We start from the raw sequence: 25,748 nt of genomic DNA, 5'->3' as shown, positions 1-25,748 counted from the left end.
GCTGAACAGAGAATTCTCAACAGAAGAAGTACAAATTGCCAAAAGACACTTACGGTCATGCTCAACTTCCTTAGCAATCAGGTAAATGCAAATCAAAACAACTTTAAGATACCATCTTACACCTGTCAGAATGGCTAAAATCTAAAACTCCAGTGATAGACTTTGCTGGAGAGGATGTGGAGTAAGGGTTACACTCATCCATTGTTGGTGGGAATGCGAACTTGTGCAACCACTTTGGAAAGCAGTATGGCTGTTTCTCAGGAAATTCGTTATCAACCTATCCCTGGACCCAGCAATACCACTCTTGGGAATATACCCAAGAGATGCCCTATCATATGACAAAAGTATATGCTAAACTATGTTCACAGCAGCATTGTTTGTAATAGCCAGAACCTGGAAACAACCTAGATGCCCTTCAATGGGAGAATAGATTTAGAAAGCATGGAATATATACTCACCAGTGAAAAACAATGACTTCTTCAATTTTGCATGCAAACGGACAGAAATAGAAAACACTATCCTGAGTCAGGTAAGCCAGACCCAAAAAGAGGAACATGAGATGTCCTCACTCATAATTGGTTTCTAGCCATAAATAAAGGACAGTGAGACTATAATTCGTGATCCTAGAGAAGCTAAATAAGAAGATGAACCCAAAGAAAAACATATAGTCATCCTCCTGGATATTAACCTTCATCAGGCAATGAAAGGAGACAGAGACAAAGACCCACATTGGAGCACCAGACTGAAATCCCAAGGTCCAAATCAGGAGCAGAAGGAGAGAGAGCATGAGCAAGGAACTCAGGACCGCGAGGGGTGCACCCACACACTGTGACAATGGGGATGTTCTATCGGAACTCATCAAGGCCAGCTGGACTGGGTCTAAAAAAGCATGGGATAAAACCGGACTCGCTGAACATAGCGGACAATGAGGACTGCTGAGAAGTCAAGAACAATGGCACTGGGTTTTTGATCCTACTGCACGTACTGGCTTTGTGGGAGCCTAGGCTGTTTGGATGCTCACCTTACTAGACCTGGAAGAAGGTGGGTGGTCCTTGGACTTCCCACAGGGCAGGGAACCCTGACTGCTCTTTGGGCTGATGAGGGAGGGGGAGTTGACTGATTGGGGGAAGGGGAGGAAAATGGGAGGCGGTGGCAGGGAGGAGGCAGAAATCTTTAATAAACAAACAAACAAATAAATAAATAAAAAATACATAAAAGATGATATGGCTGAAGACATCATTACACATAGTTTGAGGAATAAAGCTCAAGATGTCCTAATTTACAGGAATAAATCCATGGCTGATACTCTAAACCGTCATGCTTGGCGAGGTCATAGTTTTAGAGAAGAACCTACTACAGTTGTTTTGCTAATTTGACATGTTTGTAAATATTTTATAAATATTTATGTTTGAACACATATTTAGTGCTGATCTCTGCCTTTTTTGGATAAGCTTCTTTTGCAGTGGAGTAACGCTTAATCCTGAGACACATAACTTTTCACATTCCAGTGAATGTATTCTGGTCTATGGGCATCTATATCACCTCCTCCATGCCAAAAGAATACCTCAGTAGTGAGGGTGGAGAACATGTAAGACCCAGAGAATGAGGAGGAGTGCTATGCTGTAGAACTCCATGACAATGTGAACAGACCAACAACAGATCCTTATTTTCATCACAATTGAGGTGAAAAATGTTATCTCTTTGCTTTGAACACCCACTTGTTCTTCTCCAGTGAGATCAATCCAGAAGGGTCCAAGAATGTGATGGAGGATAGCCCACAACACACATCCCTTTCCCTGAATCCTTCAGGTGCTACAAGCTGGGACATCTGTCATTCAGATCAAGAATATATGACTCAGATATCACTGCAGAGAACACAAAACTTATTTGCAAATGAATGAGTGTAAATAGGTATTCTGTGGAGGAAGTCATGGATCTAGAAATGCATCTACATGATGAAATTAAAATCTTGTAAGCTTTTAAAATGTGATTAAATACATTAGTATGGGTAGGGCATTTTATTTTAGCCAAAACCAAATTGATTACACAACAGGAATCTGACAAAACCAGAATAGACCCTAATACATAGAAAATACACTTTGATTTGACAGCATTTCCAGAAAGGGACTTGAGGCTCAGGGACACCTTAAGTAGTATGTTAGCCAGGAACCTCCTATAGGCTCCTATAGGCTCCCCAGCTGCTGCCTTTACCTGCATTATTTCTATGGTCTGAGTACTAGAGAGAGCATAGCTGTGGTCAATGCATTATAGATTAGTACAGAGTAAATTCTAGAAGAGTGCAATGAGAAACAAGACTTTGATTCACAGAGCAAGCCAAGGAACAGAGAAGCCAACTTGTCACGGGCTTGTGCACCTGCTGTGATTCAGCACACTGAAATGTCTTGTGTTTGGGCTGGGGAGTCTCAGTTGACCCTTTGTACCACCTGATGGCCCTGAGATCTCTGTAGGAAGGTTTTGTAGAGGTCCATCACTGTGTCTCTGGTAGAGTAATATACGGCTGTATATCCAGTTTGCAGACTGTTCAGTTTTCAGGAAACTCTCAGGAGGTGTCTCTGCTGATGGTGTCCTAGGATTTGAGAACTGAATTTTAATTGGTGTTCTCATTATACCATATTATTCCCATTAACTCCAGACCTTATCCTGGAGGCTGGTGGACACAGTGTATATGATAGTTGGCTGGGAACACAGAGACAGTGCAGGTGAGAGACAAGGTCTGGGTCTGGTCTCTGATGGCTGCACCAGGTCACATCCTGACTTCTTCACCTGGACTTGAAACAGGTCACCTGTGAACAAGAAACATCATCATCAGTCATAACATTTCATACATGGTGTACCCGGGTCTCTCTCCTTAAAACCTAAAGCACTTATGGGTTGGAAAGGTCATGAGGCAGAGGAGTAGCACCAATACAGTCATGCTCTCCTAGAGGCTCTAGGATTCTCAGCTAGGCCTTGGCTTTCTTCCTGAGCCTGGGGCTTTTTTGAATTGGGAGTGGTTCCTGAGAGTCTAAAAGGAAGCACAGGAGGTTTCCATTTCCCCTTCAGGTGACTGACATTTGTTTTCTGCTTTTTAGTAGAAATAGAAATGGATATTCAGGAACATTTTCCTGGTTCTGGCTGGGTTTCCAATCCCTGACAAACAAGAAATATTTTGAGTCACACTGTGCAGATCTGCCAGGAAAAGATAGAAATGTTTACCATGAGTCCATAATGATGGTAGGATGGGGTATAACTTACTCGCTGTATCTGAATGTCTCTGCAAATTCATAAATTGGATTTAGAATGGAATTGGGGTTCATAGTAATCAGAAATCATACTTATGAAAACTTAGAATATATTTTTTGGTGTCAGTAGGGGCATCTTATTCTTATCCCTCATCTATAAGATAACTTGCGATTATTAGCATTTAGTATGTGTGATCTCATGTGTTCATTGGGAAAAAAAACACAAGTGACTGTCTTGGATCTGATTTTATTAGGCTCAGACTATTTACCTTTCTAATTAGTAACACCATACCTGTGAACTTGTCCATGAACATCTTTATTTATGTCAGTCTTTTTTTCCCTCTTTGTAGTTTTATATTTTTCTTTCTCTGTCCTTAGGTTGTAACACATAAGAACCCGGGTTTTATGATTAGTTCATTGTCAGTGGATGAGAAGCCAGCAGTTCATAACACCTCACGAAAAGAAGTACCATCCAGCCAGACTTGAGGGTTATGTGATCTGAAGTAATAAAAAAACAGAGAAACCTATGTGATGACAAAACATGGAAGCAGTCGGAACTGCTTGCCTTGTGCTTAGGATTACCATAGAGGACAAGGGACTGAAGGGCTTTGTCCAATGCCTTAGTAATGTAAATCACCAAGGAAGAGAAATAAAGAGCTGTAACCAACCTGCCCTGTCAGATCCCAAAGAACATCCACCACTACCTTTATTGGAATCCCACATTTTATGTCCCTCAAATTTTGGGCACATTATATTTACTGTTAGTGGCAGTGGGGGAGCTAGAACTTAACATAGGTCAGTCAGTCATCCTTGCAAATACTGATGGGGAACTATGAGTGCTGTGTTCTACTTATTCGCTACGTTCAGTAAGTTAAAAGAATATTTTTCAGACATGTTTAGTTTTTCTCATCTTGGGTTTGTCTGATACTCTCATTGAGATTACAAAAATCAGGGAAGGAATATCAGAGAAATAAGACACATTTCTGATACTACATTTGGGAACTTATTATAGGTCAATTTATTATTCACATATTTTTTACATTGCCTTCTGCAGAGATAATTTGCATTTGTATTCTGTACTCTTTTGTTTTATGGGTTTCTGTTTATGTGAATCGGGCTAGAAGGAATTCACTAAGCAAAAGTCATTTCAAAGGGAATGAGTTGATGGTAAAGTCACACATTATTTACAATTATTTTATATTTTAGGGGTGGATCCTTATTCTTAGATGTTTCATGAGTCATTTTCAACTCTCAGCAACCTCAGCCACACATTCCAACATACACAGACAGAGACACACAAATAGATTGAGAATGAGATTCCCACTTCCAGATATAGTCAGAAACACTCTCACATTCATTGGTAGAAGTGATGGCTTTTTTTCATTTTTTGACAGGGTCATCTAGGTGGAAGGGACTTTCCATATAGACCAAGCTATGAGAGTTTTTCTTGCTTTTGTCTCTCTATTGAATGTATTGAGATTATATTTCACCATGCACTACCATCAAATGCACTGTTGTCGATAATTAAAGAATTTATTACCTAGAAAAACTTTCAATACAATATATTCTGATTATTATTTACATTCTCTCTTCTTTTGCAGATCCTACCCATTTCACCATTTCCTGATTTCCATAATGGTCAGTTTTAAGGGTTATATATTAGGACATATAAGGGTTTGAATTCAAGTCATTCATTTTCATATAGACAGTTAATGGTTTAAAAATCCATAATTGGCAATACATTTTCTCTTTTAAAAATTATTTTACAATACATGTATTTCTTTTACATATTACAATTTTTTCATCAATGTATAGTGATAATACCCAGTTGACTCAGGTGTAAGATGCTTTCCATCCAGTATTCGTATCTTAGCTTGATTCACAATTAGCTTAGAAGCTGGGTGTGATGGTTTATCCTATATTCCCAGCACTGGAGGGGGTTGTGACCTAGGTTCTCTGAAACTTGCCATGCCAAGAATCTATCTGTGTATTTGTGCTCTAGGGTTAATGTGAGATCCTGTCTCAAAAATAAGATAGAAATGAACCAATAAACACACTCGATCCCAACTCTAGCCTTCAGACACATGCGCAAACCATACACAATGCACACACAGTCTAGACAGTTAGGTTTTCAAGCCATCCATTGTCCTTACCCTGCATGGGATTCATGGTTTATAGCTATTTAGAACTGTGTCATGGATGTTGCAGACCTTGGATGAACTACCTGCTATGGAAGTCAAGAGTTAAACTCCTGTAGACTTGTTCCTTCTGCACAACTTTACAGCTGTACTTCCTACTCTGGGGACTTCCATTTCTTTTCCAGCCATTAGAGTGGCTCATTTAAGTCTCTGAAAGTAAGAAATAATATTTGTCTAAGTGCTTAATTCCTATTTTTAGAAGAGTTTGTTTCTTAAACTTAAGACATTTCACATGATCATAAAGATCTCTATCACAGAGCTACAAGTCCAGATCAGTCTTTTAAAACATCACATTATTCTACAGAAAATATTTTTTGAAGACTGCATTTATGCACTACTAACATATATACCAGGAACCACAAATTCTTCATCCTTGATGCCCAGCACTTATAACTGATTCTGTAAAAGATCAATTTATTGAGCATGGATATCAAAATGTTGGGGTATTGAGGATAAATCAAACCAAACAAAGAAAAAAGAAGAGAGAGGACAAGGAGAAGTAGAAAGAAACTTCACCCTCAGCTGGTGACTCCTATTCTGAGTCTGGACTCCATGACCTTTTCACGACTACTGTGTAGTTCAACTTGTATAGTGCTGGAATCCCACTATTCATGTTCAACTCACACACCTTAATATAAAGGTAAAAATGAGAACAGGCTGTACATATGAGTAACAGTGTCTGCCACACATTGAAAAGAGAAAGACAGGCTGTTCAGTATCATATGTCAGCACGCGCTCACACACACACAAACACACACACACACAAAGTAGTTAGAGAGAATATGTGTGAGAGAGAAAGACAGAGAGAAAGAGGGAGAGTGAAAGAGAGAGTGAGACATTGAGAGAGACAAGTAGATAGAGTTATAGGGAAACAAGGAGAAATACTGTAATAAATAAACACACACAACTCAACAGGAAAAATAAATTGGAATAAACAGGTGGACATTCAAGGATTATTACACACTATACATGTAGGGATAAGTGTGATATGATGGGGCAGTGCAAACAGAGAAGTTCAGTCTTCCATGCTTCTCTGAGGAGGCTCTTCTGAGACCCAGATTTCTACGTGCTCTCAGCGCCCCCTGCTGGTCCTGTGTCACCCACAGAGGTGTTTATGTCAGAGCTCACAAGAGTATTACCTCACTGTGTCTCTTGCACAGTAATACATGGCTGTGTCCTCAGACTTCAGACTGCTCATTTCCAGGAACAGAGTGTTCTTGGCATTATCTCTGGAGATTGTGAACCGGCCCTTCACAGCGTCGGCGTAGTAGATGTAGCTACCACTCTCACTAATGTATGCGACCCACTCCAGCCCTTTCCCTGGAGCCTGACGGACCCAGTTCATTGTGTAACTACTAAAGGTGAATCCAGAGGCTGCACAGAAGAGTTTCAGGGTCTTCCCAGGCTGCACTAAGCCTCCCCCAGACTCCAGCAATTGCACCTCACACTGGACACCTATAAACACAAAGAATTTTGGTTAGAAAACTGACACAAAAGAAATTTTTTTCTTTCTCATGTCCACACAATACTCAGCACCTCATCTTTATGAATTACCTTTTAAAATAAGGACAGAGAAAACCAGCATAAGCCCTAAGTCCATGGTGAGTGACCTGTGTTCAGCGCTAAACCCTGACTGGGAGGATTTGGGAATCCACAGCTGGTCTCTTCTGCCAGAACTGCAGAGTCAGGCCAGGCCTAGTTTTTATGGGCACAAAAAAGCCTTATTTGCATATCTTCCTGCTATAACAGGCTGTGTAGTTAGACCTGGGCAGAACACAGTACTCAGAGCAGATATAAGTCATCGTACACACTGATGACAGTTAGAAATTGAAGCTTTAACATAGTTTTGTGTACATATTTTCCTTCTTAGGGCTTCTCTACACTGTACTTAGTTCCCTTTTCACCATATGCATAGAAAATGTTGTGTTTCCACACTGTCATTTCTGTTTAGGATCAATGTGATATTGAAAAACTCCACACTTCTGTGGTTCTAGATATTATCTCTGTCTGTCCCTTTGTCTCTGCTGGACATGGCTTCTTCCTGAGGTGGAATTTGGGTAGGGTGACACCTGCTTCTAAGTGAAACTCATTCTCTGTGACAGGAACACTTGAGACTTTTTTGATTTTTCTCAGTTCTGAGAAATGTTGTCCTATGACCCCAGGAAGTTTGCAAATGAGACATTCCTTGTTGTTGTCTTTCTTCCTATCGGTGATTGCTATGGAGATATATTTATATTTGCAGCACTTAATCTTTTCCATCCTGAAATTTTTCCTATGACCACTTTCTACTTCTCACTGTGCCTTTCTTTCTCCCAACTTGATACAAGGCAACACATGTCTGTTTTCAATTTGTCTTAGGTCAGTTTTTGTTTCTGCATATTTATATCAGCATAATGGGGGCACTTAATAAATTTTTATAACAAAACACAGAATTTTGACGTCAGTTTGGTATTGTCAGAAGACACTGGTTTTATTTTCCAGAATTCTCATGCTTTCTACTCACTCATCCCCTTTCTCTCAATACACCCAACATTTCATTTAAAACCTCCGTCTTACCCTTGTCATTTCCTTCCCTCTTGTCCCTCACTTAAAATGTCTTTTCCCGTCTTGACTTCCACTCTAGTTCCTAGCCTACAAAACAGAAATCAGAATACCACATACACAGAGTCTCAAACACACAATCTGGATTTTCTATAAGGCAGAAAATGTCCTTCCCAATCTTCAGTATGTTGTGTGATATAAGATTTTCAAAATTGTTCAAGTTCCTCCAAGGCTCAGAGAACACTGATGAAGAAGAGGAGGGAAGAATGTAAGGAGTGGAGCACAGGGAAGGGTGCTGTGAAATGCTGTCTTCTGGACAGGTCAGGGATATCACAATCATGGACTCATAACGGCTGCTATTGTCTGTATAATCTTAACTAGGGCCAATCCAGCCTGGTATAGATAGGGATGATAATTTCTTGGCCCTACTTCTTACAGAGGAGCAGGTGGAAATGTATTTTCTGGACAATGGATGTAGTCCCCCTTCTTTTTGAGGTTATGGTCACTGGTATGCTTCCAATATTGCAGTGCATGGGTTCACATACATGTAGATATGGGCAGCACTTATTGTGCTTAAATAAGTATAAGGTTGATACAGCCTCATGCTTGCCAGATTTGGGGGGAGCTGGATGAATAATATCATACATAGAGATCCTAAAGAATAAAGGAAAATAATATAAACTATATAACTGAGGCTCAAAACAATAAATTCAGAAAGCAAATGGTTAAGGAACACTGATAAATATTAAATAACTTTGTAGGCAACTTTAGATGGGACTATCTTCCCATCCAACTAAGAACTGGTGGAGTCCTTCACTTATTTAGTTTTTTTTTTAATTTATTAGAATTTTTTTTAAAAAAATACCATTCCAAGTTCCCACTCCCTCTCCTGTTCCCATTACCTCTTCCAAACACCCTTTCACCCTACCTTCATTTAATCCTCAGAGAGGGTAAGGCACATTGCCTTGTGGAAGGTCCAAGATTCCTCCCTACCATATCTAGGCTGAGCAAGGTATACATGCAAAGAGAATAGGATCCCCCCAAAACAGTAAATGCAGTAGAGATAAATCCTGGTGCCATGCTAGTGGCTCCTCAGCCTTCCCCAGCCACACAAATGTCAATGCCATTCTGAGGAACTGGTTTTGTCTTATTCCTGTTCCTTCCCAGTTCAGCTGGAGTTGGTGAGCTCACATTAGCTCAGGCCAACTGTTTCAGAGTTTGAACCCTTCACGGTCTTGACCTCCTTGCTCATATTCTAATTCTTTTCACTATTCAACTGGACTTGGGAGCTCCAATGTGGGTCTCTGCCTCTTCCTCCATCAGTTGCTGGATGAAAGCTCTATGGTGATATTTACGATAATCATCAGTCTGACTACAGGGCAAGTCAAGTTCGGACCCTCTCTCCTCTATTTCTCAGGGTCCTAGGGGGGTCATTCTTTTTGATTTCTTGGAATTTCTATAGATTCAGGTTTCTGATAACCCTATAATACCTCTCTCAATCAAGATATCTCTTTCCTTGCTCTCATCTTTGTCTTTCCTCCATCTTGACCATTCCATTCCTGCAAGTTCTCCTCTACCCTCCACCTCTCCCTTTCTCTTCTCCCTACTCTCCCCTCTCTCTACACCCACCACCATGCTCCCAACCCTGACAGTCAATCCTGTCCATTTCCAATTTTCAGGTGGGTATATATATATAATATATAATAATATATAGTAATAACATATATATATTATATATATTACTTGGCCTCTCTAGGATTATGAACTGTAGGCTCAATGTCCTTTGTTTATAGCTAGAATCTACTTATGAGTGAGTACATATCATATTCATTTTTTGGGGTCTGGATTATCTCACTCAGGATAGTGTTTTCTATATCCATCCATTTGCATGGAAAATTCAAAATGCCATTGATTTTTACCACTGAGTAGTATTCTAATGTGTGAAGTACAACATTTTCTTTATCCATTCTTCAGCTTAGGGGCATTTAGGTTGTTTGCAGAGTCTAACTATTACAAATAATGCTGCTATAAACATGGGTGAACAAATGCTTATTGATCATCTTTTAGGTATATGCCCAAGAGTGGTATTGCTGGATCCTGAGGTAAGTTGATTCCCAATTTTCTGAGAAACTGCCATACTGATTTCCCAGGTGGTTTTATAAGTTTGCATTCCCACCAGCAATGGATGAGTGTTCACCTACTCTACATCTTCTCCAGCATAAGATATCATTAGTGTTTTTAATCTTAACCATCCTAACAGGTGTAAGACAGTATCTCAGAATTGTTTTGATTAGCATTTCTCTGATAGCTAAGGATGTTGAACATTACCTTAAATATCTTTTGGCCATTTGATAGTCTTCTGTTCAGAATTCTCTGTTTAGTTCAGTTCCCAATTTTTAATTGGGATATTTTGAATTTAACGTCTAATTTCTTGAGTTCTTTATGTATTTTGAAGATCAGTCCTTTGTCTTAAGTGGGGTTGGTGAAGATCTTTTCCCATTCAGTAGGCTGCCTTTCTGTTTTATTGACTGTGTCCTTTGCTTTAAAGAGGCTTCTCAGTTTCAGGAAACTTATTTGCAGATAATCCTATACATGATTTGTAAAATATCTTTTCAAATTTGTTTAGTTGTTACTTTATTCTAAGGTGACATTATCCCATCATTATTCAGAATTAGGGGAAACACACATAATTCCTGCCTACTTTTTCAGGGCTCATGCTGCAATAACAGTTCTTTTGATGTCATCTAGGTACCTCCTTTTCTATAAATTATTTAGAATCAATCAGAGGACATACTGAAGAGAAGAGAATTTCAAGGACATCTCTATAAACAACTGTTGCTTCTTTTCTGCTCCAAAGGGAAAACTTTGCCTGTGCCTATTTGTTCAATAATTTATTTACCTTAGTGTGGATATGTGAAGTCTTTTAATTAATATTGGTAGGCTCTCCATAAAATGTTATAGATATTATTGTTCAAAAGGAAAATCCTTGTGAATAGAATAGACATATTGGTTCTGATATATTTTATGTCCAAAAAATTTATTAAAAATTTTACCTTGTTCATCCTTTTCAGGAGCAACCACGTAAGCTGATGCACACACTGACCCTGGAAAATATGTTATGTGTTCTGCTGTCAGGATTCTAAGAATGTAGTCAATGTGGTCTCCAAGGCTTCATCACACACTGTTGGTGTCAATACATGAATTTCCAGAGAAGCCTTAGCCTCAGATGAAAAGATTCTCTTTTCTATTTTAAAACTGACCCACGTTTATGACACATTAACATGGAGCCCATAGCCAACACGGCTTCTCTGAAGACACTTCTCTAGCTCACACATGAGAAACCAGGCTTTTCCTGTCACCAACATCAGAGAGTATAGAGGGGTAATTCTGGGAGCAACCAAAGCACCAACAAACTGTGAAAATCATAGAACTCAGTTGCCCATGGGAAGTTTTGGAGAGAGATGAACCAGGGAGTGGAGCTGATATCTGCTGGGATGTGCATATTTGTGGCTGAGAATTGTGTGGTCTGAATTGTACAATCTGCCTATAGAGAAATCAATAGCTTGTACTTCAAAGTGCAAGCTAAATTTTAGCAAAGGCAAAGGCTTAAAATTAGAATCTTGCAAAAATTTTAACAACTGTATACTTTTATAAGGTCCTATTAGTTTAGTGGTAGAAAACTGTGGATGGCTCATTTTCTAAGATAACTGTGGAAATTTAACATCAATTCAGGGAAGTTGTTTCTCTACCACAAGTTTAAAAAGAAACAGGATGAATTAAAGATTAATCAAAATTCCCTAGCTGTCTTTCAAAATTTACAGTCAACAAGTTTCATTATTTCAGACACCTGATGATGACATACATGCCTATATATATAATGTATATATGGAATATATATATATATATATATATATATATATATATATATATATATATATAACTAATGCGCTGATTTGTCTGACAGGAAGCAATTAGAGAATTATTGGGGAACAAAGATGTTTAGTGTGCAATTAAAAAGCAAGATTAATAGTTTATTACAGGTAAACGGTACTCTAGAAGATTTCCTTATATCTTATGTTTCTATATTTGCCTCAGGTTGCGTTTTCCTTATTATTTCTATTTCACTTTTCAAGTCTTTAATCATTTCTTTCACTTTTTTGATTTCTTTTTTTTAGTTTTCTTTAAGGGATTTTTTGATTTCTCCCAATTTTTTGTTTATCTTTTCCTCCATTTTTTGACAGAATTTTCTTTTTTTATTAATTAATTAATTTATTTATTTAATTATTAATGATTTCTGCCTCTTCCCCGCCACCACCTCCCATTCCCCCCCCCTAATCAAGTCTTCCTCCCTCCTCAGCCCAAAGAGCAATCAGGTTCCCCTGCCTTGTGGGAGGTCCAAGGACCACCCACCTCCATCCAGGTCTATTAAGGTGAGCATCCAAACTACCTAGGCTCCCACAAAGCCATTACATGCAATAGGATCAAAAACCCATTGCCATCGTTCTTCAGTTCTCAGAAGTCCTTATTGTCCGCTATGTTCAGCGAGACCGGTTTTGTCCCATGCTTTTTCAGACCACGGCCAGCTGGCCTTGGTGAGTTCCTGATAGAACATCCCCATTGCCTCAGTGTGTGGGTGCACCCCTCGCGGTCCTGAGTTCCTTGCTCGTGCTCTCTCTCCTTCTGCTCCTCCTTTGGATTGTGAGACTTCAGTCCAGTGCTCCAATGTTGGTCTCTGTCTCTGTCTTCTTTCATCGCCTGATGAAGGTTAATATTCAGGAGGATGCTTATATGTTTTTCTTTGGGTTCACCTTCTTATTTAGCTTCTCTAGAATCACGAATTATAGTCTCAATGTCCTTTATTTATGGCTAGAAATCAAATATGAGTGAGTACATCCCATGTTCCTCTTTTTGGGTCTGGCTTAACTCACTCAGGATATTGTTTTCAATTTCCGTCCATTTGTATGCAAAATTCAAGAAGTCATTGTTTTTTACTGCTGAGTAGTACTCTAATATGTATATATTCCATACTTTCTTCATCCATTCTTCCATTGAAGGGCATCTAGGTTGTTTCCAGGTTCTGGCTATTACAAACAATGCTGCTATGAACATAGTTGAGCATATACTTTTGTTGTATGTTAGGGCATCTCTTGGGTATATTCCCAATAGTGGTATTGCTGGGTCGAGAGGTAGGTTGAACCCGACTTTCCTGAGAAACCGCCACACTGATTTCCAAAGTGGTTGCACAAGTTTGCATTCCCACCAGCAATGGATGAGTGTGCCCCTTTCTCCACAACCTCTCCAGCAGAGGCTATCATTGGTGTTTTTGATTTTAGCCATTCTGACAGGTGTAAGATGGTATCTTAATGTTGTCTTGATTTGCATTTCCCTGATTGCTAAGGAAGTTGAGCACGATCTTAAGTGTCTTTTGGCCATTTGAACTTCTTCTGTTGAAAAGTCTCTGTTCAGCTCAGTGCCCCATTTTATAATTGGATTGATTAACCTTTTACGGTCTAATTTCTTGAGTTCTTTATATATTTTGGAGATCAGACCTTTGTCAGTTGCAGGGTTGGTGAAGATCTTCTCCCAGTCAGTGGGTTGCCTTTCTGTCTTAGTGACAGTGTCCTTTGCTTTACAGAAGCTTCTCAGTCTCAGGAGGTCCCATTTATTCAATGATGTCCTTAGTGTTTGTGCTGCTGGGGTTATACGTAGGAAGTGTTCTCCTGTGCCCATGTGTTGTAGAGTACTTCCCACTTTCTCTTCTGTCAGGTTCAGTGTGTTTGGACTGATATTGAGGTCTTTAATCCATTTGGACTTGAGTTTTGTGCATGGTGATAGATATTGATCTATTTTCATTCTTCTACAGATTGACATCCAGTTTTGCCAGCACAATTTGTTGAAGATGCTACCAAAAGCAATCTATAGATTCAATGCAATCCCCATCAAAATCCCATCAAAATTCTTCACAGATCTGGAGAAGACAATAATCAACTTTATATGGAAAAACAAAATCCCAGGATAGCCAAAACATTCTTATACAATAAAGGATCGTCTGGAGGCATTACCATCTCTGACTTCAAACTCTATTACAGAGCTGCAGTATTGAAAACAGCTTGGTATTGGCATATAAACAGAGAAGTCGACCAATGGAATCGAATAGAAGACCCTGACTTTAGCCCACAAACCTATGAACACCTGATTTTCGATAAAGGAGCTAAAAGTGTACAATGGAAAAAAGAGAGCATCTTCGACAGAATTTTTCATTACCTCTTTAAGGACCTCAAACACTCTCTTAAAGTTAATTATATGTCATTTTCTTCTTTTTCATCTATATTTGATTATTGAAGTCTTGCTATTGTAGGGCCACTAGTTTTTATTGTTTCTCTTTTGGTGTTGAGTGTATTCTTACCTTGTCTACTCATCTTTTCCTTTAATTGATGTAGTTGAAGTTGTCTTGTCTATGGTGTTCAATCTTCCAGGTGCCATTGGATCCAAGGATCAGATAATTGCTCCTTGTAGTGTAATCAGGGTCTCAGTTCCAGTCACCCTGGTGGTCACTCAGTATTCCTGGAGTTTGCTCTGGACTCCCTGAGACCACTCTGCAATACTAGGGGTCTTTCAAGCCTGCTCCCATGAAGTTTGCTTGCTTGGTGCTGCTTAGGCTGAGGTCACTGGCATGGGCCTGTTCCAGCAGAGCTCACTGGCTCAGGCCTACCTGTTGGAGGTTGCTGATTTGGGCCTGCATGGTGAGGGTTGCTGGCAAAGGCCTGCTACCTCAGTAGTCTTCAATTTATGTCGAGTACTGCAAATGTCTCTGACATGGGCCTGTTCCTTCAGTGGTGGCTGCCTTGTAACTGCTTCTCTGAATGCTGTTGCCTCAAGCCTACTTCAGAAGTCACTGGCTCAAGCCTGATACTCTGGTGGTCCCTGCATTGGGCCTACTCAGGCTCGGGTAGCTTGCTCAGGCTTGCTCCCATGGAGGTCCTTGGCTCAGACCAGTTCAAGCAGATGTCCTTGGTTTGAGCCTGTTCCCTCGCAGTTGCCTGACTTGTGCCCAATCCTGCAAAGGTCTCTGGCTTGTGCTTGCTCTCTCAGCAGTTGCTCCCTTGCACCTGCTCCTGGGAGGACTGATGCCCCAGGCCTGCTCCAGTTGAGATTTCTGTTTCAGGCCTGCTCCAGTGGAGGTCACTGGCTTGCACCTGGATCCCCAGAGGTCTCTGGCTTTGACCTGCTCCCTCAGAGGTTGCTCCCTTGTACTTGCTTTTATGGGGTTCCCATTTCTTTTTTTAAGGAGTGTTTTTATCCATTTTCTTCTCTCCCAAGCCAATGTATATTTTTAAACACACTGCAGCCATTTAGAGGTTTATTTTTCTCTATCTGTTTTTATTATGTATCTCTGTCTTTTTCGAAGCACATGAATCTTTAATTTGCAAAGCAATAAGGCTAGGATTAAACCTGTGACTTTGGTGGCTGTCTCCACCATATTTATCAGCTTGTGGAGCGTCTGCCTTCATGGTGGAGGGTCACCTATGTTTCCACAACTCTATAAAGTTTCTAGGTCCATGCCACCACCAAAAAGCCTAAAATCAGCTGCTCATAGGCATCATTTAAGTGTTTGGTGGCAAAACCTCTTAAAAGAGCCGCGATGTTTTTGCTGCTAACACCATGTCAAGAAGTTTCTCTTAAAGGAGCCACACCTCTGCTTGCCTCTAGCAAGCATAGCCTACTGGAGTAAGGATGGTTACAAAGAAGCTGCACTTGACTCTCATCTTATCTGTATAGAATCCTTTACTTAATGCTTTCTCAGGCTTTATGTGGAATTCTTGCTAAACATTTTTGGTGCCCTTTGTTGACAGAACTTTCTGTCCCACCTAGTTCTGTAGATATTCAGGCCCAAATAAACACACAGAGGCTTATATTAATTATAAACTGTTAGGCTTATTGTTCAGACTTATCATTAACTAACATTTATGACTTAAGATCTTTAATTCTTTTTTTTTTTTTTTTTTGTTTTTTGGTTTTTTGAGACAGGGTTTCTCTGTAGCTTTGGAGCCTGTCCTGGAACTAGCTCTGTAGACCAGGCTGGTCTCAAACTCACAGAGATCCGCCTGCCTCTTCCTCCCGAGTGCTGGGATTAATGGCGTGCGCCACCATTGCCTGGCAAGATCTTTAATTCTTGTTTATGTTTAGTCACATGACGTGGTTCCTTTTCTCAGTAAGACATTCTCATCTTACTTCTTCTTCATTTGACTAGTGACTGACTGGCTGCCTTTCCTCTTCCCAGAATTACCCTAGTCCAGTTGCCCTGCCTATACTTCCTGTTGAGCTACTTGCCAATATGCATTTTATTAATCAAATATGAGGGTCAAGTCTTTTTAGTGTACAAGAGCATTTTACCACAGCACAGCTACCTGTACTTGAGACAGGATGCCTGGACACAGGAAGAATCAGGCATCATCAGTTGCACACTGTCACAACCTTTGCACATGTGTGGCATGGTGATACACACCTTGGAGAGAGAAGATATAGGCCATCCTCCTTCCTCAGAAAACTCAACCTTGTGTGAGAAAAAGCAGTGAAGTCCCACAGATCAGGAAGTAATTTAACTTAGAACAGGATTTTCGGACTAGGATGTGAGGAATCTTCCCTGCCTTCATAAGGGAGGAAGTTTCATATTGACTCCTTTTGCTTGTTGCAGGGTGAGCATCAGTGATCCTGTATTCTTGTTATATGAGTCTGGAATAAAGAAGCATGTAGACTGGGGAGTCACTGGAAACACATCAGCATTTGACCCTTCCTTCTCATTGTAGAGTTGGCTTGACACAGACTCTCTTCTTCCCTGTCCTTTAAAAGAAACATCTCAGTTTTTATTATTCACATAATGTATTTTATTCAAATACACCCTACTTTTCACAGATTTCTCCTCTCTTGTGATGCACTTTTTCTGCAGAAATTAATGTGCTTTTAAAAAATCTGAGGACTCCACTTAGTCCTGCCTCAATGTTCATGCATGTGGCCTTACTATTGGAATAAGGGTAGGTAGTCTGTTAGAAACTGAAATCTCAAAGAAAAATGATTCTCCCTCTTCCAAAAGTTAACAATTTTGAATAATTTTTCATCTAAAGATGAGAATTCAAGACATCCTTACCTATCATGCTGAGATGTTTGCTGGTGTGAACTTGTGTATGAAGTTACATATGCTATGAGTTCATGAATGAGACATCCCATGCTGGGGTGGTTAGTGTGATCTTGTGTATGCAGTTGCAGCTGCTGTGACTTCATGATTGAGACCTTCCATGCTAGGTTGTTGACTCATATGATCCTGTGCATGCAGTTACAGATGCTGTGAATTTATGAGTTAGACATCCCATGCTGGGATGTTAGCTAGTGTGGACTTGTGCATATAGTTACAGCTTCTGTGGGTTCATGAGTGTGGCAGCCTTGCCATGCCTGGAAAACACTGTTTCACTAATGTCATCCCTCAGTTCTGCCTCTTAAAGCTCTTTTAACTTCTCTTCTATTATTGATCCCCAAATCTTGGAAAGTGAAGGAATAGTTGAAATGTCCCATTTATATTGAGGACTTCAGGGCCTCCTATTCTCCAAATGCGGGCTAGATTTAGGTCTCTGTATTAATCAACACCTCCATAAATCAGAGTTTTGATTTAGCTGAAGAAATTCAATGAGATATAGTACAAATTTTAAATTCTTAAGGGGTTGTTTCACATAATGTAAATTTGACAAAATAATAGTGCTAAATTATCTCCTAGGGCTTATGATCTACCATGTAATGGGTTCCTGGTCTGGTTCGTGGAACCAGATACAATTTCAAGTTTTTGGGAATGGGTCTTAAATCCAATAAGAAGTATTTAGTCATTCCCATAACATTCACGACACTATTGAACAAATGTGCATACATTGTCAGGTAGGTTGTGATATTTATTTATTTTTGAGACCCAAGGCCAGTGTCAGATATCTTCTCATGTTTTCAAACTTGCTTTCTCGTGGATGACTCAAACACATTTCTGCATCCTTCCCTGTTCTCATAACTAGGATTTGTTCTTGTCTTGCTGAGCTTGTTACTGTTGTTATATGTGGTCCACACTTGCTTCTTGCTCCATCATCCCTGTGGACTGCTTAAGAAACACAAGGTGAGAATACCACCTGGACACTCAGCTCCACTGCCATCTTAACCAAGGTCTCCACACATTCCTTGCATACTGCCATGACTTACACTCTCCTATGGGCATGCATGTGACAGTTCTGTAGGAGAAGATATGTACTTTAGTCAATGTATCTAAAATATTATTTTTATGGTTATGCAATGAATTAGTTCCTACTACGGAGTCCGCTGCAAGCCTGAGGCTCCTCTTGGATCTGCAGAGGTCTCTGTTTGTTTTTAAACTTCCTTACTTTATTCATTATTTTCTTATTATTTTGACCTGGAATAACATATCAATAAATCCCTTTCACTTAATCGTGGTTTCCTTCTGCCCCTGGGGAATCTAACTTGTACTAACTCTGGAAGACAAACAAGAAAAACACAGCACAGATGGATTTTCTATTCATAGACCATAGTACAGTTATCTTGACTCAGAGAAGAGATGAGCACTGCCTTGGGAAGATATTTGAAACATCAGAAGTCTGGCTGTGAGACCTTGATTTGACTGGACTGGGTGATCCTGCAACATGGTGTGAGGGACTTAGAGGTTCACATATGAGAAGCATGGGCCTAAAATGCTTCTGATGAGAGGGTGGATGTGGGAGAGGTAACAGACTGCACAACTGCAACCACAGCCACACAGAATCACATTTACACATACACTTCCACATTCCAACACACTTATACACACACACACACACACACACACACACAACACAGAGTCACCCTTACAGATAAGTTCTCATATCTGAATACACACACAAACACATATAACAAAATTCATACTTATAGATATAGTCACAATCTCAACATACATGCACTTGCAGTCACATAATCACAGACACACACATAGTCACACTCCCAAATAAGTAACATCCCAATACACACACATACAAAGAATAGTTACATGCACAGATGCAGTCCCACATCCAATCACACACATACAACCACACCCCCCTCACACATGCACACTCACAAACTGACACACAGTACCAAAGCCAGACTCAGAAACTTCATAGTTTCAGGGATGGAACTTTCAACAGGTCCACTCTGTCTGGCCTGGAATCACTGTTGACCAGGCTGGTCTTGAACTTCCGACATACTTTTGCCTCTGTCTTCCTAGTGCCCAGATTAAAGGTATGGGGCACAGTGCCTCACTATCAAACACAGATTATTAAAATATAATGTTTTAATTTCACTGAAAGTAGTTTCTTTATCCACAGTGTGTATTCTGAGCACTGTTTTCCTGCCCTCATCACCTGAGAGTCTCCCTAGCATCCATCTTATCCAAATAATGACAGGCAGAGGTCTTAGGACCATTTATAAAGACATTTAAGTATTGAACTCATGGCATTCTTTTTCATATATACAAAGAATGGATTAAAAATCCATAATTTACAATACATTTTGCTCAGGTAATGTAAATAATATCAAAACTTCAGTTGAATAAAAACATTATTTATGTATTTGTAGTCATTTGAAAGTGGACTTGCTCCCAATGGGTCATATGTTTAAACTTTGTTCTCTGTCTGATGATGCTCTTTAGAGATGCTGTGGAATGCTTGAGAGGTGGTGCCTCAGGATGAACTGTGTCCCTGGGTGTGCATCTTGAATGTTTATACAGCAGATCTCTCTGTGATTTATTCTCTACTTGCAGAATGCAGGTGCAGTGTGAGAAGTCCTGTATGCCATACCTTCCTGTCATGATGGACTGTGCCCCTCACACCTTCATTCAAAAAGACCCTTTGGGGGCTGGAGAGATGGCTCAGAGGTTAAGAGCACTGACTGCTCTTCCAGAGGTCCTGAGTTCAATTCCCAGCAACCACATGATGGCTCACAACCATCTGTAATGAGATCTGGCGCCCTCTTCTGGTGTGTGGGAAGCAGAATGTTGTACACATAATAAATAAATAAATAAATTTTTAAAACAAAACAAAACAAAAAAAAAGACCCTTTGTTTCTGCAGTAACCTCCTGTTAGGAATATTTCACACAATAGGAAAACAACCAATGCAGCAATAAATTAAAAATATTTTATCTATAAGTAGTAGTACAAAGCCTACCTGGGAATGGATGATGCGATATTTAATGGCACATGGCTTGAGCACCCAGCTACAAAGAAAGGTAAGGTGTTTGAAGCACAAATCTAATAAACATAATCAATACATCAAAGACTTCAGAATTATTCATGTTTTTCTAAGTCTCAGAGAACACTGAGGAAAGGGAGACTGGAAGAATGTAAGAGGTGGAAAAATGCCTCCATCTGATTGTTATCAGGCAAGACTGTAGGGCATTTTCTTGATTAAAAAATTGGTTTTGCAAGGCTTAGGCATATTAGAAAGTGCCATTCCTGGACAGGTGTTTCTGGGTTGTAAAAGAAAGCATGCTGAACAATGATGGAGAGCAAACTGGTAAGCATTGTTTTTGTGTGATTTTTGATTCAGTTCCTACTTTCAGTCTCCTGCCTTATTACATGATTTGATTTTTCTTTATAATGATCCATGAGAGCTAAGATGATATTATCCCTTCTCTTCCCATGATGCATTTGGGCATGGTTTTCATCAAATAAAAAAATATAGTCTAGCATAATTTAAAGTTCATGTGATGAGAGGACAGACATGGCAAACACAATCAAACATACGATCACAATTATAAATACAGTCACATATCCCAACACATTACACAAACACACACAACGCAGACATCCAGCAAATGTACATTTAAAAACATATTCACTGGTAGAAGTGCTGACTTTCTTTCTTACTTTTCTTTGACTGGCACATTTTGGTTGGCCTGGATTCACTATGTAGACCAAGCTCATATTGAACTATGAAAGATTTTCTAGCCACTGCCCCCATGTAGCTGGATTAAATGAACGCATCACTATTCCCGACATTCACATGAAGAGTCTTAAAAATTAATTATTTATTTTTTTGAAAATATTTTCACTCAATATGTTCTGATTCCTATCCCCCTCCCCTTCATTCCTTCCCAAGTCTTTCCTCTCTCTCACATTGCCCAGTCACATAACTGGAAGAATTTTTAGGACATTGAAGGGATTTGCCTCATGGTTTTCTTTTTTATCTAGGCAATAAATGGTTTAAAAATCCATAACTATCAAAATATTTCTCCTTTAAAATCATTATACATTTATTCCTTTTATAGATTACTATATTCTTATTAACTTATAAAATGTATAATGATAATATCCATTGCTAAGGAGATGGCTAGGGAGCAAGGTGCCTGCCTCCTAATATGAGTATCTCAGTTTGATTCTCAGTACTTAACTAGGAACCTGGGTATGATGGTTTATCCTTATATTCCCATAACTTGGTAGATTGTGACAAGAGGCACTTTGGGACTTATGTCTAAACATTCTATCTAAACATGTGAGCTCCAGTTTCAGTGTGAGAATCTGTCTCAAAAACAAGTTAAAGAGCAGTTGAGGAAGACTCTCCTAATCACCATGTGGCCTCCACAGTCATATGCAAACATACACATATGAAGACACAGTATCAGCAATGAGCATTTTCATTCATTCAAACGTTTCCTTTTTCAGGGATTGAACTCATAGTTTGTAGATGTTTAGAACTATCTCAGGGAGAGGAGGGGGAAGAAGGGAAGAGGGGAAGGAAGAAATTGTATCTCCAACTATAGTGCCTCCTAACCAGAGTCTGGACCACATGAAATGATGGCATCATCATCTACTGTGAAGATGGAAAAATAAGAGCAGTGTTTCTGCCCCACACTGAATTGAGAAATTCAGAGTCTTCTGAGCTGTGTTTCAGTCTCTGGTATTCAGAGAGTAACTGGGAATATTAGGCAGGAAGAGGAACTGGTATGTCTACAGAGGCTGGTTCAGGTAAAGAAGGCCCAAAACCTGAAAGCAAATCCCCACTCCCAGTCCCATAGGACTCATGACCTTGGCTCAGTTGTCCAAGGAAGCTGTAGTAACCCGTGTAATGTAATATTATGAGAAAATAAGCATCTCCTGAGTAAACACACAAGCACTCAGACAGAAACCCAGAAATAATGCAGAGATCAACCTGCACAATTATAGGCATAAAAGAAAAGAGAGATAGATGTGTTTTAGCAACTTATGTTGCTTGAAAATGTTGTTTCTATCTGTCATTCATCCTACTTAAAAATGTCAACATCATGCTTGTTTATAATGTTCTGTGATTATATCCATTCATCAGACTAGTCTCTCTCTTTTTCCTCTTACTAATTTGACTGCTCTGTCTTCTCCCACTCTCGTGTCTCTTCTCTCCTCCCTCCTCCTCTGCTCCTATTCCTTCCTCTTTTCTTCCTTTGTCTACTCACCAGAAGTGAGACTGCTGTGTAACACGGTCTTGCATGTGTAAATCTCTGAAGCACCACCATAGTATTTGCCATCAATACAGCACATAGATCCCTTCCTCTATATCCCCCACACTCATTTCAATACTTTCCTTTGGCAAATGGCACTTGCACCATTGGTTACAGGCAACTTATCCTTTAGGTTTTAATATCCATGTCTCTGGTTATTAGAGATACTGGCCTATGCAATATCTTCCACCTATATGAATTTGTCAAGATGAAGGAGTGCAATCATAGGATGGAGGGCAGGAAGTTGTCTGCCCATGAGGACATCACTTTTCACCACTGTGTTTCCTGAACTTGTTTTACCTTGTGGACCCAATTCTCAGACAAGCAAGTCGAATGAGTTTTTTGTGAGAAGAAAAATGAGACTGATATCTTAAAAGAGATAAATAGTGTTCTAACCTTTAACGAGGAGAATTGATGGTACAAACACATTATTTATTAATCAAAACTTAGGCTATATATTTAAAATATTATGATTTGAATCAAGGATTCATACATACTACACAAGAACTTAGCCATTTGTTATAACTCCCAGAACTCAATGAATTTATGAAGAAATACTTTATTTTTAATTGTATATATACACTTCTGTGTGGGTAGTGTAGTTGTCATAGAGAAAAACAGAGGGTACAGTGTTCTCTGTACTCACAGATATTTTTGAGCTGCCCTGAGTCTAGGCTTAACACTTTCCAGGTTGTTTTTCTTTTCCAGAATCTGATACACTTCACTAAATATAAACACTTATGCCCTGCTTGATGATTTTCTTCTAGGCAGAGTGCTTTCTGAATTTACAAGGTAAAAGAACCATGAAAATACTTCTGTAGCTCAATTTCTTGCCATAGAAGAACAACTGAATAGAATCTAACTCTGAGCTTTGATCTCCAAGATTGCAAATGAATGGATTTATCAGCCAAGAAGTTGTCTTTTTAAGGAATATGTAGATAGCATTATCACTGGGACTCATTGGGCAACCAGTCAAGTCAGGTGGCAAATTTCAGGCGCAGTTCTAGAACCTGTGTCAAATATATACTGCAGATTAATAGAGGAATACATCATATGTCATCATGTGCAGGAGGGGAGGAGGGAGGAAGGGAGGGAGAGAGGAAGCAGAAAGGGAGGAAGAGCAGTGCCAGAAGGAGAAAGGGAGGGAGAGTAAAAGAGAAAAAGAAGCAGAGGACAAAATCAGTATGATAAACAAACAGAAAAGCATGTCACAATGGAAAATATATATTTGATTAAAACTGTGAACACTTCAAGAATTACTGTAGAGAGAATCTTAGAATGTGATATGGAGATGCAGCCCAGACACAGAGGAGTCCATTCCTTTATGCCTCTCTGATCAGGATCCTCTGTGGCTGAGAGCACTGTGTGCTGTCTGCGCCACCTGCTGGTCCTGAGCACTTTGCATGGAGGTTTGTGTCTGAATTCACAGCAGCTTTCACTCACTGTGTCTCTTGCACAGTAATACATGGCTGTGTCCTCCGACTTCAAACTGCCCATTTCCAGGTGTAGGGTGTTCTTGGCATTGTCTCTGGAGATGGTGAATCGGCCCTTCACAGCGTCGGCGTAGTAGATGCTATTACTACTATACATAGATGCAACCCACTCCAGGGACTTCCCTGGAGCCAGGCGGATCCAGCTCATCCAATAGTTACTGAAGGTGAATCCAGAGGCCACACAGGAGAGTTTCAGTGACTTTCCAGGTTGCACCAAACCTCCTCCTGACTCCACAAGCTGAACCTCACACTGCACACCTGTAAACACAGAGATTCCTGATTAGAAAACTGTCACAGAATCCAATTTTCTTCTTCCTATTGTACACAAATGCACACAGCATATGGTCTCCATAAATTACCTTTTAAAACAATGACGAGGAAAAGCCAACTGTGCCCCAAGTTCATGGTGAATGGTCTCTGATCAGTAGTGGTAACTGAATGGTGGGACCAGGAAATTCAGCTCTGGGTTCCTCTGTCTGAGCTGCAGGGTCAAGGCAGTGCTGGTTTTCATTGGCACAGAGAAGCCTTATTTGCATGCCTTCCTGCTCTAGTTGCTCTGGTGTTGGAGCCTTGAGGGAAGGCAGTGCTCATAACAGATATAAGACATCAAAATCAACGATGCTAGTTATAGAAATTGACATAAAATTGTAGTTTTGGATTCACACTTTCCTTGTGAAATATTCACAACACTTCAGTTTCTTCTTTTATGTGCACGTGCACAGAACATGAGGATATATACTATCAGGTCTTCTTAGTACACATATAAAATTAAATGTGCCAAACACAGGTGTGTTTCTACATAGGAGCACAGATTTTCTTACTTTCTGGCCTGGAAATGGATTCTCCCTGATGTGGCTCTTTGACAAGGTTACAACATTTAGATGCTGTTGGCATAACTCTCTCTGTTGCAAGAATACTTGGGGATTTTCTGAATTTTACTTATTTTTAAGACCATGCTGTCCTCATGCTATAGGAGAATTGTAAGTGAGATATCCCTTGTCACTCTTTCTCTCTTCTACTTTGTACTTACTAAGGAGACCTATATCCATTAGCATCAAATGCACTTTTTTCCATTCTGAAGTTCTCTCTTTGATTGCTTTAAACTCTCCACTCCACTGTTATCTTCTGTCATCATTACTCCAAGCACCTTATGACTGTTTTTATTTTGTGTTAGAATAATTTTCATTTACCAAATAATATAATTATCAGAACCAGAATTTTGATTAAGTTTTAGGACGAACTTGTTGTTCTTTAACCATTTGTCTGGTTTCCCTCCTATTCATCAACTTTCCATCATCACTGTCAGTTTTTTCTTTAACAGCACCAACATTACCCTGTGCTTCATTCTTCTTGTCTCTCAATTAAGATGTCTTCCTTTCCTAGGGTTCCCCTTTTACTTACATGTTCTATAAAGCAGATGCCAGAACACCTAACACAATGAATCTAGGTGCATAATATGAAAGAAACAGGTAGTCTTTGTCCTGCTCAATACTTGTTATATTTTCTGACATAACAATTTCCAGTTCCAATTACATTCTTCCAAGTCTCAGAGAACATTGAGGAGGGGGAGTGGAAAGAAGTAAGAGGCATAAAGAAGAGCGCTGTTACTTGCTGAATTCTGGATTTGACATGGCTCTCACATTATGAACTTATAATGGCAATTGTTCTCTGTGTAAGCATAACTGAGATCAAGCCAGTCAAAACCATTGTGTAGATTATTTCCAGGCCTTCCCTCTTACTGATGATCTG

General features: G+C 39.7%; 2 gene segments (V, D, J or C); both read right to left on the bottom strand.

Moving 5' to 3' along the window:
- Nucleotides 1-6,575: 6,575 nt before the first annotated feature.
- Nucleotides 6,576-7,040, bottom strand: LOC130882839 (immunoglobulin heavy variable 3-48-like). The segment is given in 2 exon segments: nucleotides 6,576-6,895; nucleotides 6,995-7,040. Coding segments are annotated over 2 exon segments (366 nt in total).
- A 16,443-nt stretch (nucleotides 7,041-23,483) lies between these two features.
- LOC130882838 (immunoglobulin heavy variable 3-66-like) lies at nucleotides 23,484-24,454 on the bottom strand. The segment is given in 3 exon segments: nucleotides 23,484-23,516; nucleotides 23,767-24,257; nucleotides 24,359-24,454. Coding segments are annotated over 3 exon segments (570 nt in total).
- Nucleotides 24,455-25,748: the final 1,294 nt, after the last annotated feature.

The sequence above is a fragment of the Chionomys nivalis genome, chromosome 10, assembly GCF_950005125.1.
Source record: "Chionomys nivalis chromosome 10, mChiNiv1.1, whole genome shotgun sequence".
Lineage (NCBI taxonomy): Eukaryota > Metazoa > Chordata > Mammalia > Rodentia > Cricetidae > Chionomys > Chionomys nivalis.
The sequence above is the reverse complement of the archived record's forward strand: the minus strand, read 5'-3'. Positions and strand labels throughout refer to the sequence as shown.